Source organism: Anser cygnoides, chromosome 1 (genome assembly GCF_040182565.1).
Source record: "Anser cygnoides isolate HZ-2024a breed goose chromosome 1, Taihu_goose_T2T_genome, whole genome shotgun sequence".
NCBI classification, from domain to species: Eukaryota; Metazoa; Chordata; class Aves; order Anseriformes; family Anatidae; genus Anser; species Anser cygnoides.
This window is the reverse complement of record NC_089873.1, coordinates 104259319-104283736: the sequence shown is the minus strand read 5'-3', so window position 1 is coordinate 104283736 and position 24418 is coordinate 104259319. Positions and strand designations below refer to the sequence as shown.

The 24418-nt window shown below is 43.5% G+C and overlaps 1 protein-coding gene across 3 annotated transcripts; it reads right to left on the bottom strand.

Moving 5' to 3' along the window:
* Nucleotides 1-2878: 2878 nt before the first annotated feature.
* On the bottom strand, nt 2879-22438 carry TCAF2 (TRPM8 channel associated factor 2). Of its 3 annotated transcripts, XM_067005337.1 has the most exons (9): nt 21891-22438; nt 19056-19177; nt 17575-18208; nt 14855-15825; nt 12807-12901; nt 11663-11876; nt 10649-10888; nt 7456-7793; nt 2879-5642 (listed from the first exon to the last, which is right to left on the bottom strand). In XM_067005337.1, the coding sequence occupies exons 1-9, from the start codon at nt 21965-21967 to the stop codon at nt 5397-5399; spliced, it is 2937 nt and encodes a 978-aa protein (XP_066861438.1). In that variant the 5' UTR covers nt 21968-22438; the 3' UTR covers nt 2879-5396. The 3 variants fall into 3 exon arrangements, with proteins under 3 accessions (XP_066861438.1, XP_066861452.1, XP_066861444.1); XM_067005351.1 differs by lacking the exons at nt 17575-18208; nt 19056-19177; nt 21891-22438 and adding an exon at nt 16941-17565; XM_067005343.1 differs by lacking the exons at nt 17575-18208; nt 19056-19177; nt 21891-22438 and adding an exon at nt 16986-17565.
* Between the last annotated feature and the right edge of the window lie 1980 nt (nt 22439-24418).

Genomic DNA, 24418 nt, shown 5'->3' with positions numbered 1-24418 from the left:
ACTTGTTATCTGTGAGAAGAGGCCGACCCCCAGCTCCCCACACCTTCCTTTCAGGTAGTTGCAGAGAGCAATAAGGTCTCCCCTGAGCCTCCTCTAGACTGAACAACCCCAGTTCCCTCAGCCGCTCCTCACAGGACTTGTGTTCCAGGCCCTTCACCAGCTTCGTAGCCCTTCTCTGGACATGCTCTAGGACCTCAATGTTTTTCTTGTACTGAGGGGCCCAAAACTGTACACAATTCTTGAGGTGCGGCCTCACCACAGCAGAGTACAGGGGGACGATCACCTCCCTGCTCCTGCTGGCTACACTGTTCCTGATACAGGAACAACATTCCAGGATGCTGTTGGCCTTCTTGGCCACCTGGGCACACTGCTGGCTCAAGTTTGGACAAGCATTGACCAACACCCCCAGATCCTTTTCCTCCGCACAGCTTTCCAGCTACTCTGCCCCAGGCCTGTAGAATTGCATAGGGTTGTTATGACCAAAGTGCAGGACCCGGCACTTAGCCATGTTGAACCTCATCCCATTGGCCTCTGCCTATCTATCCAACCTGTCCAGCTCCCTCTGCAGGGGCTTCTTACCCTCCAGCAGATTGACACCTCCATCCAACTTGGTGTCATCTGCAAAACTTGGTGTACATCTGTTGTTGTAGTTAGGGCATGATGTGGCAGAGAGCCTCTGGGTGAGAATTAAGGGGATGGACAGCAAAGCAAATATTGTCATGAATGAGCTATTCTATAAGCAATTAGGAGAAATCTCTGGGTTGGTTGTCTTCACCATTCTGGGTGATTTCATCTTCCCAGGCATAAACTGGAATACTGACGAGTAAGTCTGAGAAATTCCCAAAGCATTTTGAAGATAACCTCCTGTCAGAAATATTTAGTGAGCCAACTAGGAAAGATGCCTTCCTAGACCTGCTGTTTGAGACTAGAGGCCTTTTGGGAGATGTGACAGTAGACGGCTATCTTGGCCACAGTAATCATGAAATATCAGAGTTTAAAATTTTTGTTGTAAGGAGAAAAGGTCAACAGAGTCGTCACCCTGGATTTTAAGCTACTAAGGAAGCTAGTTAACAGTGTCTCCTGGGAATATGCTCTAAAGAGGATTTAGGGATCCCTGAAAGCTGGTCACTTTTCAAGAACCACCTTTTAAAAGCCCAGGAGCAGGCACCATGTTGCAAGTCAAGCAAGTGGGGCAGAAGACTGGCTTGGTTAAACAGGTAACTCCTCTTGGAACCTGGGCAGAAGAAGAAAGTACCTGATCTCTGGAAGCAAGGTCAGGCTTCACAGGGAGATTATAGAGCCATAGTTCACATTTGTAGGAAGAAATCAAGATAAAACTAAGCTTATCTTGAGTTGATCCTAGCCAATGCAGTATCAGACAAACAAACAAAAAAAGGCTTCTGAAAGTATGTTAAGCAAGAGGAAGTCCAAGGAAAACACTGGACTGATACTCGATAAAGATGGTCACCTAACCAAGTAAGGATGAGGAAAAGGTCGAGATATTTAACATGTTTGTTGCCTCAGTTTTTAGTATTAATGATAGATTGTGGGTTGTCAGGTCCTTTAAGTTGAAGGATCATGACTGCGGGAGCAGTGACTTTCCATTTGTGGTCACTGAAATTAAAAGGACAAGTTGTATCAATTGAACATTTATAAATCACTGGGGTCTGACAGTATTCACCTCGGAGTACTGAAGGAGTTAACAGGTGTTATAGCTGGACTCCCCTCAACAATTTACCAAAGGACTTGGGAGTCTGGGGTGAACCCTGCTGACTGGAAGTTGGCACAAGAAGTGCATAAGAGAAGACCAAAGAAACTACAGACCTAACAATCTATCCTCAGTACCTGGAAAACTTATGGACATTATTCTGAATGCTATTGAAAGGCAGTTAAAGAAGAAAGCTATTAGACATAGTCAACATAGGTTCACGAAGGAAAAGTTCTGTTTTAATAAATTGGTATCTTTCTACGATAAGGTCACCCACTTAGTGGATGAAGGGAAGGCAGTAGATGTAATTTTTCTGCATTTTAGTAAGGCCTTTGGTACTGTCCCATACTGCATCCTTCTGGACAAATTGTGAGATGAATAGGTACACGCTATGCTGGGTGATGAACTGGCTGAATGGTAGCACTCAGAAAATTGTACTGAATGGGACTTCATGAGGCTTGCTCAATTCTAGGGCCAGTTCTCTTCAACATTTTAATCAACTATCTGTATGCAGGAGTGGGGTGCATCCTCAGCAAGTTTGCTAATTATACTAAACTGGGAGGTGCTGTTGACTCAAGGGATGAGAGACCTTGCAGAAGGATCTAGGTAGACTGGAAGAGTGGGCAATCATCAGTGGCACGGAATTCAACAAGCGAAAATGTCAGGTTCTATACATGGAACAGAGTAATACCAGACACAGGTACAGAAGGGGAGATGAGTGGCTGGGGAGCAGCCCTAAAGAGAGGGATCTGGGGGTGCTGACTGATAGCAGGCTCAACATGAATCAGCAGCGTGCCCTGGCAGCCAAGATGGCAAACCATCTGGGGTGCATTAAACACAGCATGGCAAGACAGTCAAAAGAGGTCATTCTCCTGCCGTATCTAGCGCTGGTGCAACCAGTGACCACAAATGGACTGATCCTTGTAAGCACTTTTCAACTGAACTATTCTAATTCTAAACCAACCAGAAATATTTGCTTTATGGTGCAAAATGAACATTATTTATTCAAAGAAAAGAACTGTTTCTGTAACTCAGAAGAGTTTTATTTAGGGAACATTGTGTCCCTTTCAAACTTTGGTTCACCCACATCGCTTGCACTCTCCAGAGTTCCATCTGACTGTCCAAACTCTCTCCATCCACAAAAAGGCTTCTCTTCTTTCTTGTGTAGTCTTTGGCTTCAAAGTATTAAATCAATCAGCTTTTTTTTTTTTTTTTTTTAAATCCCATTCCTATTCTCAGAGAATTTCCTGGACCCCTAGTACCACACTGTTCTGCTATTAGTAGCAACAAATTCATATTGCACGTTTTCATCTTTTTTACATTTTAACACCCTAGTACTGATAATAAAAGGAAAGTTTGTCAGATCTTTGTTCAGCTTCCTGCTCCCTACTAGATGAAGTCAGTGTATAGCAATGGCAAGTGACTTTCTGCTAAAGAAAGCTTACTGTATAAATGAAGCCAGCAAATCTGTATGCGATATGAAAACATCACCAGTTAACCCATTCATTCTCAGAGTTGATTAGAACATGAATATCCTGTTTCCTGGTTTATTTTTGCTAAGGCTATTATGGTCTCGAAATCTATTTTATTTTTTTCTTTTCCTCTCTATTTCAGCTACTGCTCAGGTCGGTCTCAGCTGTGTTCTAGGTTTTTCCCAGACTGCATGCTAAATTTCTCTGTGACTGCTGCTTGAATTACATTTTTACAGAAATGATTAAATGTTCCACGTGTTATTTTGCAGACTGTCTCTGTGCTCCCATTTTTTCTTATTGCTGTGGTCTCAGTTTGGCCTTTCTGCTTTGACAGGCTGCTCCAGTATGCACCATAACTAGTGGAAAAGCAATTGCAGAAATCAGTTCATAAATGTGCCAAAACTTTTCTATGATTTGTCCTACTTTTGGGGGGGGGGGGGGGGGGGGGGGTGGTGGTGGTGGTGGTGTTATTTCCACTAAAGAAGAACAGATACCATTCTAAGGGTTACATTAAATTGAGTTAGTCTAATGTTGAGTTTGTGTACTACATATGCCTAAATATTTCAGGCTGCATTTAGAGCTGGTGTAAACTGTAACTTTTCCATTGGAATCCCTGTGGTTGGACTAGTCCATTCTAGCTCAGAATCCAGCCCATCACCTTTTTCTTCAGCCTTTTTTCTTTTTTTCTCTTAAATACTTTAAGATCCATTTTGTTGTGCCTTTCATGTAAAAGCAAACAACAATAACAACAACAAAACAAAAAACAAATCCTGCCATACTCAGGTAACAGAACCAATAATATTTTGAGCATTTTTTTAAATGTACATGAACTCAACTTTTGCTCATAAGCTCATTAGGGGTGAAATCTGCTTCCATAGGTCAGGTCAAATCTAAACCTTTACACCATGAAAGTTTTCCTTGTAGTCTAAAGCACTCTAGTACTCTATCTAGTTCAATACTAAACTAGTACTGAACCACTGTCTATCTAACCACTATCATTAGCCTCTGCATATATGTTATTGGAAGAACAACTTACAATGATAGTGAATAAGAACGGAAAGAAAGTTCAAAAGACAAAGTAAATATTAGGCCAATGAATCACAGAAAAGTCAGAACTACATCTGAGACAGAACAAAAACGAAAAACTGCTGTAAGAAATTTTTGGATCACTTCTAATTAGGCTTTTTTTTTAACTGGATATAGAGACTTGAAAGTAGGACCACACACAACCTGCAAGTCCAGAATTGTCTTATTTATTGCTGATACATAAGAAGTGTGTCCAGACTAGTATGCTACCAGATAAAGCATTAAAACACTTGTCAGCAGTGTGTAGTCACCAGTGTGTTGTGCTAGTCAAGCAATCATTAATGAGGTGAGGGAAACATTAATGTCTGTTGGTCCTCCGAAAATGCTGGCTGTGCTGCTCCTTCATGCTGTCATGTCATTGCCTAGTTTTCAATCTCTGATGAGTCCAGGAGTTGGATCGCTATTAACTATAAGCAAGTCACCTCTTCTTTGTTTCTAAGCTGACATATTTCATGGCTTGTATCTTGCCCACAGACTACAGTAAGAGTGATGGCTACCACTCAGCATTGACTTATTCACACAAAGCTGGACATTGGGTCACACAATATAAAGCAGGAAGAAATTACAACACTTTAGTATCAGCTGTTATATAAGCTGTATATAAGCATTATAAGGTCAACTTCATGATAGTAGGTGTGGACCTTCTACATAGTTAGAGAGATTAAAGATGAAGAATTTTATAGGTAATCATGTCCATAGTGAACATCTCATGTTACTGAGATTACAGCTGAAGAATACAACATTGTGGAGGATACTATTTGCTTTAGAGATCCATATTCTATCGGTATTGTACTTGAGACCACTCCAGTGATTGCTCCATCCTGAAAACTTCCATCTCATCACATAAAGGTTCTGCAGGAACTATATCTACTCAGAATTACATTCCTTTTGAGGTGAGGAACCCAGAACAAAGCCTATTTATTATTCAAGCCTTCAGAAGGTGGCTTAGATGGGTGGTGAGCAGCACACAAGTTTCTGCTGAACTTCTGTTGGGGGTTAACCTCCATTCTGAGCCAGCAAGCTAAAGAATTTAATGTAACATTAAGTGCCCAGTGAGCAATCATGCAGTACACAAGGCCTAAAACATAGGCTGTACCTTATCTGAGAATCAAAGTTCAGATGTTTTTCTTTCATGATCTATAGGACTTCATTGGGTCCTGTTCCCAGATGGGTAAAGAGGAGAGTTCCTCAGACAGCTCTTTCTTGATAGGCCATCCCCAGGCTGTAAAAAATGGACCCAAATTTCTATTCACCTGCTGAGAAAACTTCTGCGCCCACAAATTCATCTTAGAAGGGTTGTCTTTTGGGATGGTGGACATTTTCTGGTAGTCAGAGAAGAGGTGAGTGAAGGGGTCCCAGCCAAACCCTTCCTGCAGCTGCGGGAGAAGAACACAGCGTAAAAACAATGAACTTCTCATTTCATTGACGTTATTCCTGTGTTACAAGCAGTAGAGCGACCCTCCCATCCCCTAGTTTCTCTAGTGTCTTTTGGAATTAATGTAAAGTTAGAAGAAGGCATCCAGCTTTCAGGCTTCAGAGCACAACTTACAGTATTAGAGTACAGAAAAATACACCTTCCCATTACACTGGCTTGCAAGCACAGAGATGAAAGATGCATTGGGAGGAGCTAGAAATGTCAGTGATCAACTATACAAGTTGCTGATTTGTGCAGAAGAAATATTCTTGTGCAGCAAAAGAAGTATCAAAGAGGACGCTGACAGATAACCTGGACAGAAGGAACACAGGAGAACAAGGAGTGATCAGAAAACAGGAAGGAGAGATTGTGAGCTGAGCATGAGTTTTGGCTAGGAATAAGAACACAGGAGTTTCAGATTAAAAAAAAAAAATTAGTCTTGTATGAGTAACAAATCTAAAGTAAAGAGGGAGAGGAAACCTATGTTGTTGCTCAAGATGAGGTTAATATGAAGAGCTGACTTGAAACAACAGCATGACAGGATGCAGAATATCTACTGAACATCTTTAGTTCCTTAACAAGCCATGACCTGCATCTCACTTCCTGATACTAAGTTGTTTGACACTAAAACGTATTCTACAAATCCACCATCATGCTGGAACAGCTAAGCAGGAGCAGACAGCATTTCTACATTAGGAAGTACAGACAGACAGGTTATCTACCTCTCATAATCCCCTATTACCACGGAAACCCCTGGTGCTGAGACTAGCTATGGACTAGGCAATATCTTTAGCTTGATGATTCAGGCTCACTGATTTTCCACTCTGGAATGTGGAAAAATCAGGATCACTACTCCTTCAATAAATATTTTGTTATTCATAGAAGATGTGAGAGCTCCCAGACAAGGGGGCTGAGGGACATTCACCTCAAAACAGTCAGTAGCTTAAGTCATCACAATGGACATTCACCTTAAAGTCCAGAGTTCAGATCAGGTTGAGTGCTCTCTCAATCAGACTGCTAGCTACTACAAGGACTACAGGAAAGCGAGGAAGGGAAAGATCTCTTTTGCATGCTTCCCATGAGAACACATTTTAATCTAGGCCAAAGTTCATGACAGAGTCTCAACCACAGTGAAGCATTCTGCTTTGTGTTATGCAGGATAAATTGAATCCATCCCCTTGCCACCTGATGCACTATACTCGTTCCACTCAGTGCATCAGCTGATAGAAATTTCTTGCTCTCTCCTATGTTTTGTATAGGGGAACCTAGACATGTAACTCACCAGGATACTACTAGAATCTGGGCTCTTCTACATGCTTTACAACGCCAAAGGATTTTTTTTTTTGCCAGCTAACTCAATGTCCCACAGGAAATCTGCAGCAGATTAAAGGACTGTATCCAAGCTTGATCATCCTTTTCCCACACCATATAATCAAACATAAATATATGCTATCTATATAATTATACATATATAACATATATCATATATATTGTTATATATAACAAGCAGTTCCTGTTTCTCTCCTAGGGAGACAGATTAATATATTGTACGAAGTTCTGCTACTGAGCAGTTAAGCCCCAGTCTTTCAAAGGAAGGGCAACAGGAGATGCTAGCACTACACAATCTACGTGTGCATCTCTCAGGTGCCTTCTGGACCTATGATGAATCCGGATTGTAAGCAAACACTGGCATGACGCCTGGAGTCACCAGGCTGAAGACATCCTTCTGACACAGGGTTCACCAGCTACAGAATGCACTCGCTTTTCCCAGTTACCTGCAGGTATGTCTCCAGAGCAGTCCATACATTCCAGTCCTTTAGCTGAGCACCTTTCTTCAGATACTCTCTTATCCTTTCCTCCCGGCACTGTGACCTAAGTGCCCCATGTGCCTGATGCCTGGGGATCCCCAGCACCTTCTCATGCACATAGACAGACCAGAGATTGCAGGTGGCCTCTGTGGTATGAGGTTGAAACTCCCATGCTTGCTGCTGTTGATTGTGTCCCAGCTCATGGACAGGACCCCAAAGACCAGCAGTTTTCATGTGCTTCACATCTAACATCTCCTTCACTGAATCGATGTGGCCCATGATGGGGTAGCCAGAATGCATCCAGCCTGCAAGAAAAACATAAGTACTTACCCCAGTGCCTCTTAAACATAAATCACTGCATTTCTTTTTCATTTCTCCAGTACCTTTCCTCCGTCTCACAAACCATGCTGTATTACAATTACATTACAAGCTGTATTCAATGGCTCTATGTCCAAGTGGAGGCCGGTGACGAGTGGTGTACCTCAGGGGTCTGTCCTGGGACCAGTACTGTTCAATATCTTTATCAATGACACAGACAGTAGGATCGAGTGCACCCTCAGCAAATTTACAGAAGACACCAAGCTAAGTGGTACAGTTGATACAACAGAAGGAAGGGATGCCATCCAAAGGGACCTGGACAAGCTTGAGAAGTGGGCTCACGTGAACCTAATGAGGTTCAGCAAGTCCAAGTGCAAGGTGCTGCACCTCAGTCGGGGCAATCCCAGACATGAGCACAGACTGGGAGAAGAACTCAGAGCAGCCCTGCAGAGAAGGACTTGGGGGTTCTGGTGGATGGAAAGCTTGACATGAACCGGCAGTGCGTGCTTGCAGCCCAGAAGGCCAACAGCATCCTGGGCTGCATCAACAGAGGAATGGCCAGCAGGTCGAGGGAGGGGATTGTACCGCTCTGTTCTGCCCTTTTGAGGCCCTACCTGGAGTGCTGCATCCAGGTGAGGGGCCCCCAGCACAAGAAGGATGTGGATCTGTTACAGAAGGTCCAGAGGAGGGCCACAAAGATGATCAGAGGGCTGGAGCACCTCTCCTGTGAAGAAAGGCTGAGAGAGCTGGGGCTGATCTGCCTGGAGAAGAGAAGGCTCCGGGGTGAGGTTACCCCATTGTAACCTTCCAGTACTTGAAGGGCACTTATAAAAAAAGATGGAGAGCAACTTTTTGCTCAATCAGATATTGACAGGATGAGGGGGAATGATTTTAAACTAAAAGAAGGGAGATTTAGATTAGAGGTTAGGAGGAAATTCTTCACTCAGAGGGTGGTGAGGCACTGGAACAGGTTGCCCAGAGAGGTTGTGGATGCCCTATGCCTGGAGGTGCTCAAGACCACGTTAGATGAGGCCCTGAGCAACCTGACCTAGTGGGTGGCATCCTTGCCTATTGCAGGGGGGTTGGAACTAGATAATCTTTGAGGTCACTTCCAACCCAAGACATTCTATCATTCTAAGTTTACCACAAGTGACTTTTTTTTCCCCTTTTGTGAGATAAGGAAATACTACAAGCTTCACTGTATCAAAGAAGAGATAAAAATAGTACTATCAGTTAGGTACAGTTTCACCTACTTTCCCTTTTTAGATATAAGTGTACACTCACAGTTGGGCTGAGGTTGAGATTTTAGGTTGAAGGAAGGTTCAGGTTTGGGGCAGACTTTCTTTCCTGACCCTTGCCCAGAATACCCCCAAACGCTCACAAACTAAGCACAGTTGACACCAACCCGATTCAGCACCCTGGTAGAGTTTGACTTCTCCTATGTAGAGTGTGGATCCTGCATGTCTGCACTCCAGAAGTCAGCAGTGTAGACAAAATACATGGACGTCACAGCTTGCCATGCTTGAGGGCTGCAAAACTTGTCATGCTGAAGTCAGCTCTTAACCTCACAGAATAGCTGTTCTATAAATAACTTCCCACTGTCATGCAAGGCAAGAGTTTTGTACTGCAAGGGATTTTTCCCAAGTCTTCTTGGTGTTTTCAACCTTGACTTGTCCTTATTCCTAAAGATTCCCAAAGCTTCATAAAAGAATCATCTCCCCAAACTCAAACACCTATTGTAGAAGTAGATAAACAGCCCTTATACTCACTACGCTGGGAGCCTACACAGCTGGATTAGACTGAACAATAAGCCTGTATAGTACTCAAGTGAGAGGACATGAATCTCAACCCCCTTCCCACAGAAACTATTTAAGATCTTGAGCTCCCCCGTTTCTAATAAGAGGGATGCATGTACTTAAAAGCCATAGGCATACAAAAAGTTCAGGTCCAGAAATATGAGTGAAACCATTTACTCCACCCAAAACAGGAGGGAGTTTTGTGTTTGCAGCCAATGGTCTTTTTAAATGGCATTTGCTTAGCATAACTGAATTTAACACTCCCAAAATGTGCAACAAATTATTTCCATGTGACTTAGCAAAGGATTAGGACATCAGGGTTTGTGCCAAGACATTGCCTCACTGTGGGATGATGAATTTCACCAACCTGATTTGAAAACCAATTGAAAAAATAGTATAACAAGGTTCCAAATTTACCATCTAGCTTGACTCATTTAAATACACTCAGTACACAACTTGAAAAGCTGGGGTCATGGAGTATCAGCTGCAAAACTACAAACTCATGGGCTTTAACAGTAGTGTTTCTGCTTCTCCACTGCCATCACCTCAGGCACATCTTTTCCAACTACGGTTTGCCCACAATAACCTTTGCACAGCCTGTCTCCAGCAGGTAGGTACACACAAGTATAACAATTATCACTGAATGTAAGCAAACAGTCCTATGGCTGAAGCAGAAAAAAACGCAGAAATTAGATCACTGTATCCCAGCTGTACTGATTCAACAGTACATTCAGGAAGGAGAAAAAAGCCCCTGGAGTCACCAGCTCTGCCTCTTATCACATCCAGGCAGCAGGACAGCTGAGTGAGACAATGCCAGTTTAGATAGAAAGGCATCCAAAAGGGTCAATATATTTTTTTAAGTCCTGTCTTACCATATTTCCATACTGTTTGAGTAGATCACAATTATGCAAAGATCACGATCATTTGACCCTTTATATATGTTTCCAGTCTGGCTTTACTGAAGTAACTTTGCAGGAACAGATCTTGCTACTAGAAGCCACTTGCCTCGTAGCCCCTTGAGAAATGCCATTTATCAATGCACCTACCACATGAGATCTGGACATCTGTTACAATCCTCTCTGGCCTTGGGAACTTTGTTGGTATGGCTGCCAATTTGCTTATTGCCGCCATGATCTCCTCCCACAGGGTCAGCAGTGGCTTTGGGTTCTCCAAGTGGCGGATGCTGTCAGCTGGTACCGTCAGGATGAGATTCTCAGCTGCCAGTTCTGCCCAGGGAGCAGGGTAGTGCCGGATACAGGCTTTCCACTGGTTTTCACAGGTCTCCCCTATGTCAACACAGAAAATCAGTTAACTACAGCTCTAACTTTTGAGCACACTCCCAGAAGTCAAGCTGGAGAAACAGATCACAGTTGAGAAATTCTCTTGGAAAACAGTACGTGGTAGTTGTGTGACTGCAGGTGGCTGTTTAGTTAATCCTCACCCTGTACTTGGGAAGCCTCAGGCTCTTATGGATGGGAGAAAACTGGCATATACCAGAGTAGTTAGCATGGCAAGAACAAATCTCTGTTTTCCTTCTGAGAACAAGAAGCAGGCTTCTCTAGTCTCACCTGATGATATTGCTTCCTCTTCTCCAACAGAGGTTTTTTTCATCTAACAACACTGATTTCTGTTTAGTTTGATAGAGAAACAAGATATTGCATACAACAAGGAAAGAGAAATTGACAGAAAACACAGAAAATTCACCACAGAGATTTACCACACTAAAACACAGAGTGCAAGGTAAGCTTCGTTGTGACAGAACACTCCCACCAACACACGGTTTTCATCAGAAATGACTATTTCAACCACTAAGAAATGTTGGGTTAGATAAACCCTACCCTTTTCGCGACAGCTCCCTCACCTACCTCATGTAACAGCAGGCACAGAGTGAATATTTGAATTACCTAGAATCCCAGAGTAAGACAAACCAAGGAAACTGAGTCTAGGCATTACTAAACCCAGTCAGGTGCTCCTAAGCATGGCACCATCTTTCATTTCAGTCACAGGGAGAGCAGCATCGTGAGCAGTGCTAAGAAAGGCACCAAGGTAAATAAACCTACCAAGCTTGAAGAAAGGAGCTCTGACTGCCCCTTCTACAGAGATGGGCACTTTCCCCAGGACGCTCCTTTCCGGTACTATGATGTAAATGAGGCCACCCCAGAGGCAGGAAACTGACTGTTTCTGGCAGGTAATATCACAGGTGCGTATTACCACTGGGGCTCGTTTCAGCTCTTTGGCATTAGAGAGGTCATCCGCATGACACCCAACCTGCACCTGGCAAACAGAATGGTAGGTGATTTGTGAGCAGCTGAGCAAAATGCTTCAAGCACAACTTGCCAACCAACTATATAGCACCCTGAGCCCTCAGCTGCAGCGCTGTTCCTGCAGGGCATATGTGCAGAAACAGCTTTCTAACTCCGGCATAGCTCAAGTGTTCAGCCTGTGGTCTCACAGCTCTGCTCCTATTTTTACCGGGGTCAGCTATATCCTTCATTGGCAGTTCATAGAATTGCAGTGACTTTTTTCACTGTACTGTACTTGTATTTATTTTTTCTTCACCCTGCACCAGCATCAAAGTCACATCCTATAACATAAGAAGTGGAGGTGTGATCACTTCTGGGTTGTTTTATCATGCCTCTTCCTTGGCCCTGATACAGTAAAACAGGCAGAAAGTGGCTGCAAGATTATACAAAAATACCTGAGTTAATCTTGTGTTTCAGCTGCAGGAAGCTTACTGCAAAACATACCCAAGCAGGTGAGCTTTTGTCTGCTTTGTTCTTTGATGAGAACAGGATTCCAGTTAACTGGTTTATATCTGATCTGGATACATCTATGAGAGCAACAGTGGCAGCACTGTGGAAGCACATTAGGAGAGTTCTGGAAAGAGACAGAACTAAGTTTCGTGATTAGAAGGGCCCACCCAAGTACTTATTTGGGCCTAGAATCACCTTGATCAGTTCTCTTTGCACGGCAACGAAACAGGTACAGCAAGCAGTCTTCAGGCAGCAGGCACAATCAATTATCCTGCCAGCACACAGAAGAGGAATGCAACGGCAAGGAGTGAAAACAAGGTGAAAAATTATGACAATGCATTGAAAGTGCCACGGGGTGGCAGCAGAAGGAAAGGACTGACAAGGCCTAAGAACCATACTCGAGTGCCCAACTGACATCGTGTAAACAGTAGCCAAACTACTAAGGGCTCACCTGCAGACCAGCACCGACCAGCCGACAGGGGAATGTTATAACGGCTGTGTGACCCTCAGGGAGGTAGAGTCCTGTACTCCTCCAGGCTGTCTTACCTAAAATGTGAGAGAACACAGATCTGAACAGTCAGAAACTCTTCAGCCTCACATTATGGATTCTGGAGATTTCAAGCTGCAATAAAAGAATCTTCCGCCCTTTCTTTCCCCTTGTCTCTACACACACACGATTGTCTCATATTCTATCCAATCTGTCGGAAACACAGCTTTAAAGCAAAAGGGTATTGGCATGAACAAGATCGTCACACAATTAGAAAGCAAGCCCACCCAAACTTAAAATTCCAAGAATGACAAACTTAAATGTACTTATTAATACTTGTAAAAAAATAAACAAAAAATAATAATTAAAAAAGAAACAACTCCTCCTCCACTCAGATCCTCTTACTCTCATCAGAGGTGCATACTGTGGTGGTATTAGACATAGTTGAAGTTGTAATGGTCATCAAACATCTCCTAAATAACAGACTGACAGTGACATCATATTTTTCCCAACTGACTAGTCAGCACAAGCTGTGGCCCACACAAATTCCTGTTTCTAAGCTGACTGAAGTTATGAGAAAGCCTAGAGGACTGTCCTAGTCAAGGCATAAGATGGGCACCCTACCATACCACTAAAATTCAGCAAGCCTCTAGACAGTCTTCCCATGGAAATTAAAGCCTCCTCTACCTAGGAGATTTCAGTAGACACTTCTGATACACACTGCAAAACTGATCCATCTCTGTTGTACCGGTCAGGCAAAATCCACTCATTGGTTCTAACATAAAGTTTACTCAAGCATATTTCAGCACAAACAGCAAAAATCCTCAGAAGAGCTGGACCATCCTAAAGCTCCTCATTTACAACCTTCCTTGTCCTCCACGAAATTTTGTCAGACAAAACCTAATCCATGGAAAAATGTAAAATAGACATCATAACATATCATAACTTTTCACCAATTCATCTCAATTTTGATGAACTTACACCACTGGCATTTTTGAAATTGTTTAATCTCAAATCATGGGTTGCCAGCACTTTTCTTTTTTTTATGTGAAATTACAGAAATTCTGAACAGTCCCAGTCAAAAAGAACACTACTCAATTCAATGCGTTCAGTCCAACCAACTCTAACAATTTTTCCCTTTTGCCCTGACTCATTAGTGTTACAACCAGTGAGCAATTATGCCACAGCTCTTGTCTCTAAATATCCTCTGCACCAAAGACATTGCCACTCCAGAACTGTCTCCCTTATCTCATTAGAATAGTTTGCAAACAACAACTCTCAATCATATTCAAATTCAAGATCCATCTGTCCAGGGAGAAATACCTTACTAGTGAAATTACTTAAAGTTTAAACGTATCAGTATCAGGAATCTCAAAATTATATATCTACAAAGCTTAACCTTAGACAAATGATTCAGGGTGTAATTACCAACTACCATAGCTTCAGTGATGGTTTCAGCCCATGACGTTCCCATCCTGCTCACAGTCTCTTGTTTTCACCCCAAAACCACCACTTCACTTCAGCTGCTCTGCTGATACAAGTTGTGAGACTGCTACTACTCAGACTGAAATTACCTAGATAAAAAAATAAAACTTTGTTCCTAACTCCTTCTACCTTTTCACAGGATGGTCTCAAAGATGGCTGTATGAGAACACTAGTGGGACAACAAACTGTAGAGCAGAGCCTGGAGTTCCTGCAGAACTTAAAGCTTTCTTGAGGAAGCCATTGCACTGTGCAAGTACCCTCAGGAGCTTCTGTTAGTTGGCTCTTCTCCTCCAAGTGCCTGTGTACCAACAGTGAGGATGCAACACTTCCACGGCCTGTTTCAGGGCACTAAAATCAGTGCCAGCCATAAAAGGAGCCTGCCTGCCACTACACAGAGGCCAGCATCCCCACAAGCCCACAGTGAAACTGGACATCTGTCCTCATGTTCAGACATACACACAGAGGACAAGTGCCTTGCTGATCCCAGCGCCAGCATGCCTCAAGAGGAAGGGAGATACGGTACTCACCCGGATTAGTGCCATCGATTTCCACGGTAACAGGAAGGGCACAGACCCCAGTGGCAGATTTCTGCACTAGGGCCGCACAGTCTGTCATGGTGTATGACAGCTCAGTTGCCATGCAGAGCAGGGCTGCCTCTTTGGAGTTGCTCTTGACAGGGTTGTGCCTGCTGACGTGCGGGATCCCACTTCGGTGAAGCACTTTGGCCAGGATGCGGTGCAGCGAGGCATATGCGGAGCAGTCCTGGGCAGGGATGCGCAGAAAGGCAGCGCAGTCTTGTGTCAGCCTTGGCAGCCAGTCTTTCAAGGGAGCTTTGAGATCCTCAACCTTGTCTACATGGCTCTTGAAAAGAGCGAGTGCCTTGCGGAAGTGGTAGTGTTCCCCAAACGCTGCGGCTGGGAGCTTCGCTGCCTGGACACTCTGCCCCAGGATGCTCAGCCCAAAGCGGTTGAGGATTTTGTTGCCAGGGTATTCTGCCACTGCAGCTTTGCTGCGGTTCTGGGAAGCCCAATACCAGGCTTGGCCTCCAATCAGTAGGCCACCCCCTTCTGCCACAAAAGCACGAATCGTCTCCACCTGTTTGTCACTGTAAGAAGGACAGCAGTATACACTCATGTTGCCTGTCAGCTCTGATATCTGTAACTTCACCTCTTCCTCATGGAAGAGGCCACACAGTTTCTTCAGGCTGGCATCCACACCCACCAGCCCCTTTCTCCCAGCATCTAGCCAGTGGACAGCATTGAGCAGGAATTTGGCCATCTTTGGGGAGAAGAGCTGACTCTCATGGGTTGCCACCACAACGCGGCCTCGGCCATAGCGTGCTGCAGCTAAGAGGCAGCAGTGCGAGCTGTCCAGGCAGAGCGGGAAGGCTAGTACACCATGCACCAGCAAGATGGAGGGTATGCCCCCCGTCACCATATCCAGCTCCGACAAACCATGCAGGAGAAAAGCAGCATCAAGGCCAAGATTGGCCTGGTGTCTGCAAAACCAAGAGAGGTTCAAGTTAGCCCCCATTCCAGAATCCTCTGCTTAAACAGCTTGACCGTCCCTGCCTCTTCTTCCTCTCTCACCCTAGCACATCATGTTGCCACTTCTGTCATTTAAAAAATAAAATAAAATCCATCAATCTTTTTTTTTTTCCTTTTAAAGTTTCAGTTTTTGCAGTCAACCAAATCTGTAAGAATCTCAGCACTCATTTACAAAAGGAGAGAAAGAAAAGGTCAAAAGGAAGTTTCCAGGCCTGTTACTTTGAAGAGCAGCTTGAAAATCCAAATGCAGGATCTCAAAAGTCAGAGGACCTTTCAGATTTTTAAAGCAAGTCTTTTGCAAATTTAACCTGCAAATGACGTGGAAATTAGCTTATCTCCTGTAGCAGAAACTTCCTCGAATTACTCCACCCTAAATATCATAACTGGACAAACCCAAAAGATTTCTCTGCGTGTTCTGTTGAGAACTGAAGAAAGGATAGATAGACCACAAAAGATAGACCCCAAAATTCCTACCAGTTATCCTCTACAGTATCTTTGTGGAGCTTTTACCATGTAAAGCTCTCTTATCTTTGCTATTTCCTTATAGCTTCTGTATGACACTGTGGAGAAAGACATGTTCAATCGCTTGCAGTTACTTCATTTTCTCCATTTGGGCAAACAAAATTTTTCTTTGACACCTGAAAAGAATCTGTTGTTACACGGCCATTGCAGCCAACTCAGTTACAATAAAAGATGCTGCCCTTGTGCACACCCACAGGACGGGAAACAGGTGTGCCCTTGTGCACACCCATAGGACAGGAAACTGCACCTCCCTCTGATTATTACTTTACTGACACTGTGAAGGAAAGAAAAGACTTGCAGGGAATTTTATTTCTATCGTTGCAACTTCCACTGCAGTGAGGTGAAACTGCCAGACACAGGAAGCGTAGCATCGCTCCTGCTCCACCTAGATCCCATGGCACTTTCCCTAACTGAGCAGAAAGTGGTGCTAGGCACAGCCCAGCACTCTCAGTGGCAAGTGGGGGTGGAGGAAGACAGAAGAGCAACGTTCAGGGCACCGCTGTCTGCTCTGCGATACAAGACACAACAGCTCAGAGTTTCACACCTGCTGCTCTGAGACCAAAAGGCCAAGCTAGAATCCCAAACTAACTTGAAGCACAGTGGGTTCCTGCCCACAGCCGTTGTCTCCTGGAGAAGGGAGGTGGCGCCAGGCCTGCCTCCTCAGCTCAGTGTCAGTCCAACGGTTTCACCTGCAAAAAGGAAATTTCTGTATGTAACAGGTTAAGCAGGTTTAGCAGCTGTCAGGCAGAGCCCAGCCCAGAGCGCTGGCCAGGTGCTCCATCTCCAGTCTGGTTTTGAACTGTGGGAAACTTGGCCTGAACATACCCACCCTGGGGGGATGGATGGGATGGGAGCACGGGAGTTACTCCTCCTTTCCCCAGCTTGCTGTGTGGTGCTCACAGGCACAGTTGGTCAGGGAGACAGCTCTACGATATGGCTGCCCTCATTTCTTGACCCTGAATGAATGTCCTAACCCACTCCCCTGGAAGCAAAGTCATCATTCTTCCAGATTACAAACAGCAAGAAGATTCCCTCTTAAATCTGAGGATAACAGCTGCATCCCATCCTGGCTATTAACAAACCAGCATTCAACATCTTCATCTCTTACCTCAAGGATCTTCTGTAAACATCTCATTTGCATAACTTGTTTAAATAGAAAGAACAATTCAGATACTCACGGAACAGTTAAGGGGATCTTTGGAATTTTCCTGGCAACTTTGAAGATCCCTTTTCCTGCAGTATTTCCTGTGAAGTACACACCAGCCACACTGGTCACCTGGTTCCCAGGGAATTCAAACAGCACCTTCTCCTTCCCATGTAGGCTACCCCAGTGCCAAGCCTGGCCTCCAATGAGCAGGCCTCCACCTTCCTTTACAAAGCAAACCACGTCTTTTGCCTGCGTGCTGTCGTAGGCATCCATACAGTACACCCCGTGGTGGGTGCTGAGCTCTGCCCCAGCCTCTACTTTGATGCCAGCCCTGAGGAGCAGCTGGGAGAGGGAATCCAAACGGTGATGGGACCCAACCAGGGCTGCAGGGGAAGGCTTGAGCCACTCCACGGCATTTCTGAGGAACTGGGAAAACTTGGAGCTCTTCATGATTCCCTCGTGGGAAACAACCACCATCTTGCCTTTCCCATACCGTGAAACAGCGATCAGAACCTGCTTCTCAGCGCTCAGAAGCACAGGGTAGGCATCCTCTCCAACAAGCAGCAGCTCACAAGGAACAAAACCCCCAGTGAAGTCCCATTCTCCAACACCGTCTACTAACAGCTCATAGGTGGCAGAGGGTTTCATCTTCAAGCCACTCTTATCTGATGGAGAGAAGAGCAACATTCATTACAGTATGGCTCAGCAATACAGAACTGCTATAACAACACAATAGTGTCATTTTTTTGTTGTTTAGTAGGAACTCCAAAGCAAACAGGAAACATTTATTGGAAGCAGCTTTGTAGACACAACTTCTTTGGTGACTGCGATGTTCTGAGCTGCTTGCTTGGCTTTGTTATTGTACTTTTTACCATTAAAAAATACTGTACTTTTTTCCATTGTTATTTACCATTTAAACAGAATTAACGAGCACGTTGAGATGATGGAGAAAAAGGAAGTGACTGTTTTAACAAATTCTGCTATGCATCGAGGAGGAGAACAAGGAAATAAGGATGAATACTTTCCCATTAACAACTGATTTGGAGAGGGAGAATAACAGAAACTCCAAGAAGTCTACTAGGAACTTGCCTGGTAGAGGTGGCCTACATGGAAGGTGACAGAAAATACAAAGACCTGATCAGCACAATACATGGCGTAATTCAAACATGCAGTTTACAGTTTTCTTCCCAATTGGGTATGTACAGAAATACACGCGGCTGCTGCAGCTTGAGTTTCCAAAGATGTACTTTTTCTACCTGTTTAGACACTGAAAGCAAGGAGTATTAGGTGGTGATGTGAAGAGGAAGAGGGTTGGTAGAAATGATAGAGACGATCAGCTCCCCTGTCATAACTGACAGTTTAAGCCACATAGGACCTAGCAGAGCAGGTCTAGGCACAGGATTTTCGTGCCCTAGTATTCTGTTCTAAACTGCCACATGACATCAAGGAAATAATTTCCCGTTTCTGTAGCTTTGTTTTTCCCATCTATGAATTGAGGAGAATGGTACTGACCTCTATTGCCAAGTCCTTTGAAGTCTGTTGGGTGACACGTGCTATATTTAGCTTCCCTCAGGTTGAAAGCTTGGACTACCTCTTCAGCAAAATCGTCTCCTGCTGAGCGGAGGCTTCTGTGACTGTGCAAACAGGAAGAGTTTGAGGAGGAGAGTTTGACCAAGTCCCACCCACTTCGTGTCATTCCTAATTCACAAGGCTGACTGGAGCACAACGCCTATGGCAAGAGAAGGAGTTCTTCTGGGGCAGACTTCGCCCTTTCCCTGGCAGCGTCCTGTGCCAACACCAGAGTCTCTGTGGTCTTCACATACATTTCAGATTTGGCTACCCTGAAACCTAATCCTTGGCACGCTAACACAGGAAAATAGAGAGATTCTGGAGAAGCGGAATCCTTGACACAGATTTATTCGTCATAAGCCCCAAGGTGCTCAAAAACTGCAAGCTGATCAAGAATGACTGCTCATTCCCCTTGCCTATCCTCTGGACAAACCTGGAAGCTCTGAGTTTTTCGCATAAACTCTCCTAAGACTTCACTGCTGTTTTATATATGATTTCTGAGTGAAAGTTGCTGATTAACATTGCCCAGAAATTTAGTGCTTGTTTGCTAGTTTAGTCTGAATTCCAGCTTTGTTTCCCTGGGTTTGAATAAACCCTACATTTAAAGGCAAATACAAAGTGATTTAGGTTGTTTGCCAGGAATCATGCAATGAAGTAGTAACAGCCTGGGAAAATAATAGTCTCTTTCTGATGGCTTCTGTGGATTTTAAACTAATATAACTATACTGGTACACTGACTATGGCGTAAGGGAGAGGAAAATCAGGTGACTAGTCATTTAGTTTCAGTAACTGGTACTCCATCTGAGGACTACCCTCCAGGATTATAGTTTGAAGTAAATTCAGTAATAAAGCAGCCCTTACTTCTTAGCACCCACTCTTGTTCTTATCACAAGATTTGAAAGCTAAAATCCTGGGCTCTGATCCGACAAAAGGATGGGTACTTCCTGGCACTTAGCCAGAAAAAGATATGGCTGTCTTTATGTTATGCAAACATAAACTCTGTGTTTACAGGACACAATGACACCACATAACAGAATTCCCAATTTCTATGTATTTACGATTTCTCCCTTAACATTGTATTAACCAGTTGACCGTGGAAAGAGGAAGGAATTGTACTCATTAGACCTAGCGCAAACAACAACGGGCAAATCCCTCTTTCTAAACAGAGAAAGTAGAAGGTACAGTAGGGACAGAGAACATGGAGCTCTAACGAGAATTAGAGGAACCTGTAGAAGACAGATGTGTGTCTGACGTGTCAATTTGGAGGAAATAAAATTTGGCTCTGGCTACATGCAGAGGGAAGAGGAAGATCTTGACTACCATTTGCCTCCCTTGTTAACACGGAGATGCAAATTTTCCATGGCAATGTCTGGAACGAGTTAAAGACTCAATTCTTTGTCCTCTGTCCTGCCCCTTCCACCTCTCACTTCCAGACAGTTCCCATTCCCTACAGAGCTGAGACTATTAAGAGTAGGGATTGGAGCATACATATGTAAATCCTGTCAGATGACCAGTCCTAGGCTTTCTTCTCCCTGTGGAAAAGGAACAAAAATTACACGGAAAGGTATGGTGGCTTCATTAAATGCAGACTTAAGATTCCATCATCTTCTGTCCAAAAGCCATCACAGTCAGCACAGAGAACACCCAGGCAAAAGGGACATGGTATGGAGGCAGGAAAACCGTTGGGTCCATTTAGGAAGATCCCTGGCAGACACATGACTAGGAGGGAGTTCTAAGGGTGAATATGGGAACAGACTTCGCATCAAGTGCTCAGTCACTTTGGAGCGAGTCCTTAATGGTTGCTGCAAAGCCTGTCATAGGTAAAATGTAGGGGAATGTGCAGTATCTGAGAGGGGGAGGGCAAAAGGCACAGGACAGTCACTGGAGGTAGATCACTTGTGAAGAACACAGGCAGCCTAAGTGAGAGAGTGAGAGACACGATTCTCAGCAATTTGGATGCTGTTCCTAATCAGGGGGGACTCTTGCAGTGTCCAGTCTTTCCTCTTTCAGCTTTACAGTCCAGCTGTCCGCACAAGTAACTATGCATCAGGTAAGCTGCAAGGTATGCATGTAGTAAAGAATTGGTGGGCTCTTGCTTTTTAACACGTTTATCTACAGAGTGAGCAAGGAGATGAATGCCAACATCTGGCATTTGCTGAAGAGACAAAAGTATTTATAGCCATGATGTCTGTTCATCATCAACATTGGATTTTTATTTTATTTGATTTTGTGAGTATCTACTTAATTGGGAAACAGAATAAGGAGACTAGGTGCATTAATGACTAAACCATTAGCAGTCTGGGGCAGAGCTGGAGTAGATTCTGGGAAAAAAAATCTCTTAGGCAGACAAAACTATTTTGAAGACAGCTAAGAGACTTGCAAAGCAGAAGGGAGATGTGACCTTTCAAAATGCAGATGTTTAAAACTGAGCTAGTCACTGTGAGCTCTGTTTTCTATCAGTGGAGAAAAACATGCAACTGGATGGAAAAAGCCATCTGCCCTGCTTTAAAACTTTTCTTTAGGGTGAAATGGATCACCCTATATAATCTAGTGACTGGATCTCTCCTAATTTTAAATGGAGCACAGGGCGACTAGCTCTGATGTAGTCCTTTCCAACTAGATGAAGCCAGTGTCACTGGTTCAAGGCCTATATGGAGACCTGAAATGACACTGGGCTCCAGAAATGCCTTTATATGAGTTTTGTCCCAGAACAGCTAACTTAGAACACAAATTTCATGCCTCGAGCAATGCCCTTTGGCATGCGAGATGAACACTCACAGCTGGAACTTTGAGATTCCATGTTCTGCCAGGTGACTGTAAGAAGAAGCTTTGAACCCATACCAGGAGAATATCATAATCCTCTTGTGTCATTGTGGAGCAGGTCCTCAAAGCTCCTCCCAGACATTCATCCAGCCAATCTTGAAATTATCGACTCAACTATTTCCTGCTCATCTACATTCCAAATTGAAACAAAAAAGGCAAACATTATCTGCATCAGAAGTCCTTACCTCCACAGAGAGCCTACAACATGCATTCTCATTAGTCTGGGATAGAAACAAAGAAGAGTGACCGTAGAAACCTGGAGAATGTTGTCCTCATAGGCCCTGTAGAATGACCAGTACCATTGCAAGTCCCAGCATCCATATGGCAGCAGTGACCTGCAAGGGCACAATAACTTAAAAAAAAGGCAGCAAGACACAGGAAGGAAGATACATTTATGTCACACAGTCAGAAAAAACAAACAAACAAACTAGAGGTCATAATCTGAAATGCTTAGGAAAGCTGATGACATATAATACACATGAAGATTTATTTCTTCTCCACAAGATTGTCTGAGCTGTGTGACAATGCTCTTTTTAACAAGGAAAAAAAAAAGCGTTGCCAGTTCAGAAGAAAAAAAAAATCATATTATTTTTGAACTGTGTAGCATAAATGCAAATTTAACGTACATAACAACTGCAAGTGTACTTAAAAGTTCTGTGATATTCTTATAAAGAAATCCAGTGTCTACCCTGCAAGAATAAGTAGGCACTACAGCTGGCTTAAGCATACAAATGAGAGCTTGGGCTGCTGCTACGACAGTAACATGCTCAGGCTCTGCCCTGCCAGATGATCAAGAACTTGGTCTCCGACAGGGTATGGAAAACATTCAGAGCAAAACTGTGAAGCTGGATCACTTCAGAATGGGCTCACATTTGTGTTAATCTGAAGATGGGGACAAAAACTCTCAGGACTGAACACCTCAGGTATGTCCTGCATGTTTCTCCACCTTTTTCAATATGGAAAAATGGAAAGACCAACCTATGTGTAAGAAAGGTTGTGAGGAAAAGCAATAAATCCAGGTGCAAAGAACTGTAGCTAGAACAGCACTGATACCGCACCAGTGTTTTGTCTATTTCTGAGCAGAGCTGGCACAGCATCAAGACTCCCTCCAACACGTTCCTACCCCCCCCAACTCTGTGAAAGAGCAGTTGTGGTGGAGTTTAGCTGCCCAGCAGGGTAAAACCACCACAGTGTTACATAAAAAAAAAGTCAAAGAAACAAAGCTTAGTAGATCAATGGAACACAGAGGCAGACAAGAAGTAGGTGAGGTTGTGAAATTAATAACAACTCTAAAATGACAAATAAAAGCTAAATACACCAAGAGCATCATCACAAAAATCTTCCAATAGGTTATACCTTCCAAAGGTGGCTGTTGATAAAAGCCATATGGAGAAAAAATGTAATCCATACAGACTGACGGAACCAGGTTAACAAAGACAAGGCCAAGAAAGCAATTACTAAAGGAAGTTACTATTTTTTAAATAGTGTTAGAGTTATTAGAAAACAAGTTGAAAACAAATACAGTACAATTTTCAGTAAAGGTGCAGCAGAATCTATCAGGCAATTGCCACCTGTAATTAGTTATTGGTAGTATTTTCCTATGGAAAAAATCAACAGGGATTGCCTATCCTTTCTGATGATATTAACGTGCACGCATTAGGGCTACTCAATGTCTAACAGAATGCAAAGAAATAGAAATCCTTAGTGTCTAACCACACAGCTGAACAGCAATCTCAATTACTTCTTAAAGATAAGGAAAGACCACAATGAAAGTATATATATAACATCTGCCTGGGTGTTTTTAAATAATTTTGCATTTGAAAATGTAATTAAAATTTTAATTAAAATTGAATTTGACTAAATTCCTAAGAACTGAAAGTAGGCTCATGGGCAATGATCAGTAAAGACACAGATGCCAGAGATGTTTATACAAAAAAGTCCTACTTACTCTTTTTTAAAATCTCTATCTGTGATCCAAAAAGGACAGCACGTATCACATAAATGAAATTCCCAAATAATATGAAGTATTTATGTGCAGAAGCACAGGAGAAGGAACCATAACCTTACTAGAAAATAACTTAGAAAATGAGAACTTTCATTTAAGTAAGTCCTATGGCCTGTAGTTTTAGAAAAGTGCTGACATCTGTTGGTGAACAACTAAAAGAACAGCTACAAAATCTCAGAATTGCAGATACTGAGCCCTTTTCCAATCCTGCGGTAGAGGGTTTGGGTCTCATTTGCATGCCTGCTATATTAGGCCTGTTCGGATTATTCCCCTTTAAATGCTGCTAGGTTTTGAAGCAGGGGATGAGTGTAACACCACAGTTCTTCATTTGAAGAGAAAGAGAAAAGAGACCTGTGTCAAACGCTCTTTGGATGTGGACCATGCCAATCTACCGCTGTCTGCAGTGATGTGGTAAAGGATAAGGAGAAACAACAACTTTCCCTCTTCTAAACTAAAAGGACAGCACAGGACTTGTTTT

Coding starts and splice junctions, on each gene's coding strand:
- TCAF2 (XM_067005337.1), bottom strand. CDS start 21,967: ATGATATTCTCCTGGTATGGGTTCAAAGCTTCTTCTTACAGTCACCTG. Junction 7,794..10,648: donor AGATGTCCAGATCTCATGTG/GTAGGTGCATTG, acceptor TTTTTCTTGCAG/GCTGGATGCATTCTGGCTAC. Junction 5,643..7,455: donor CTCTGGAGACATACCTGCAG/GTAACTGGGAAA, acceptor CTTCTCCCGCAG/CTGCAGGAAGGGTTTGGCTG.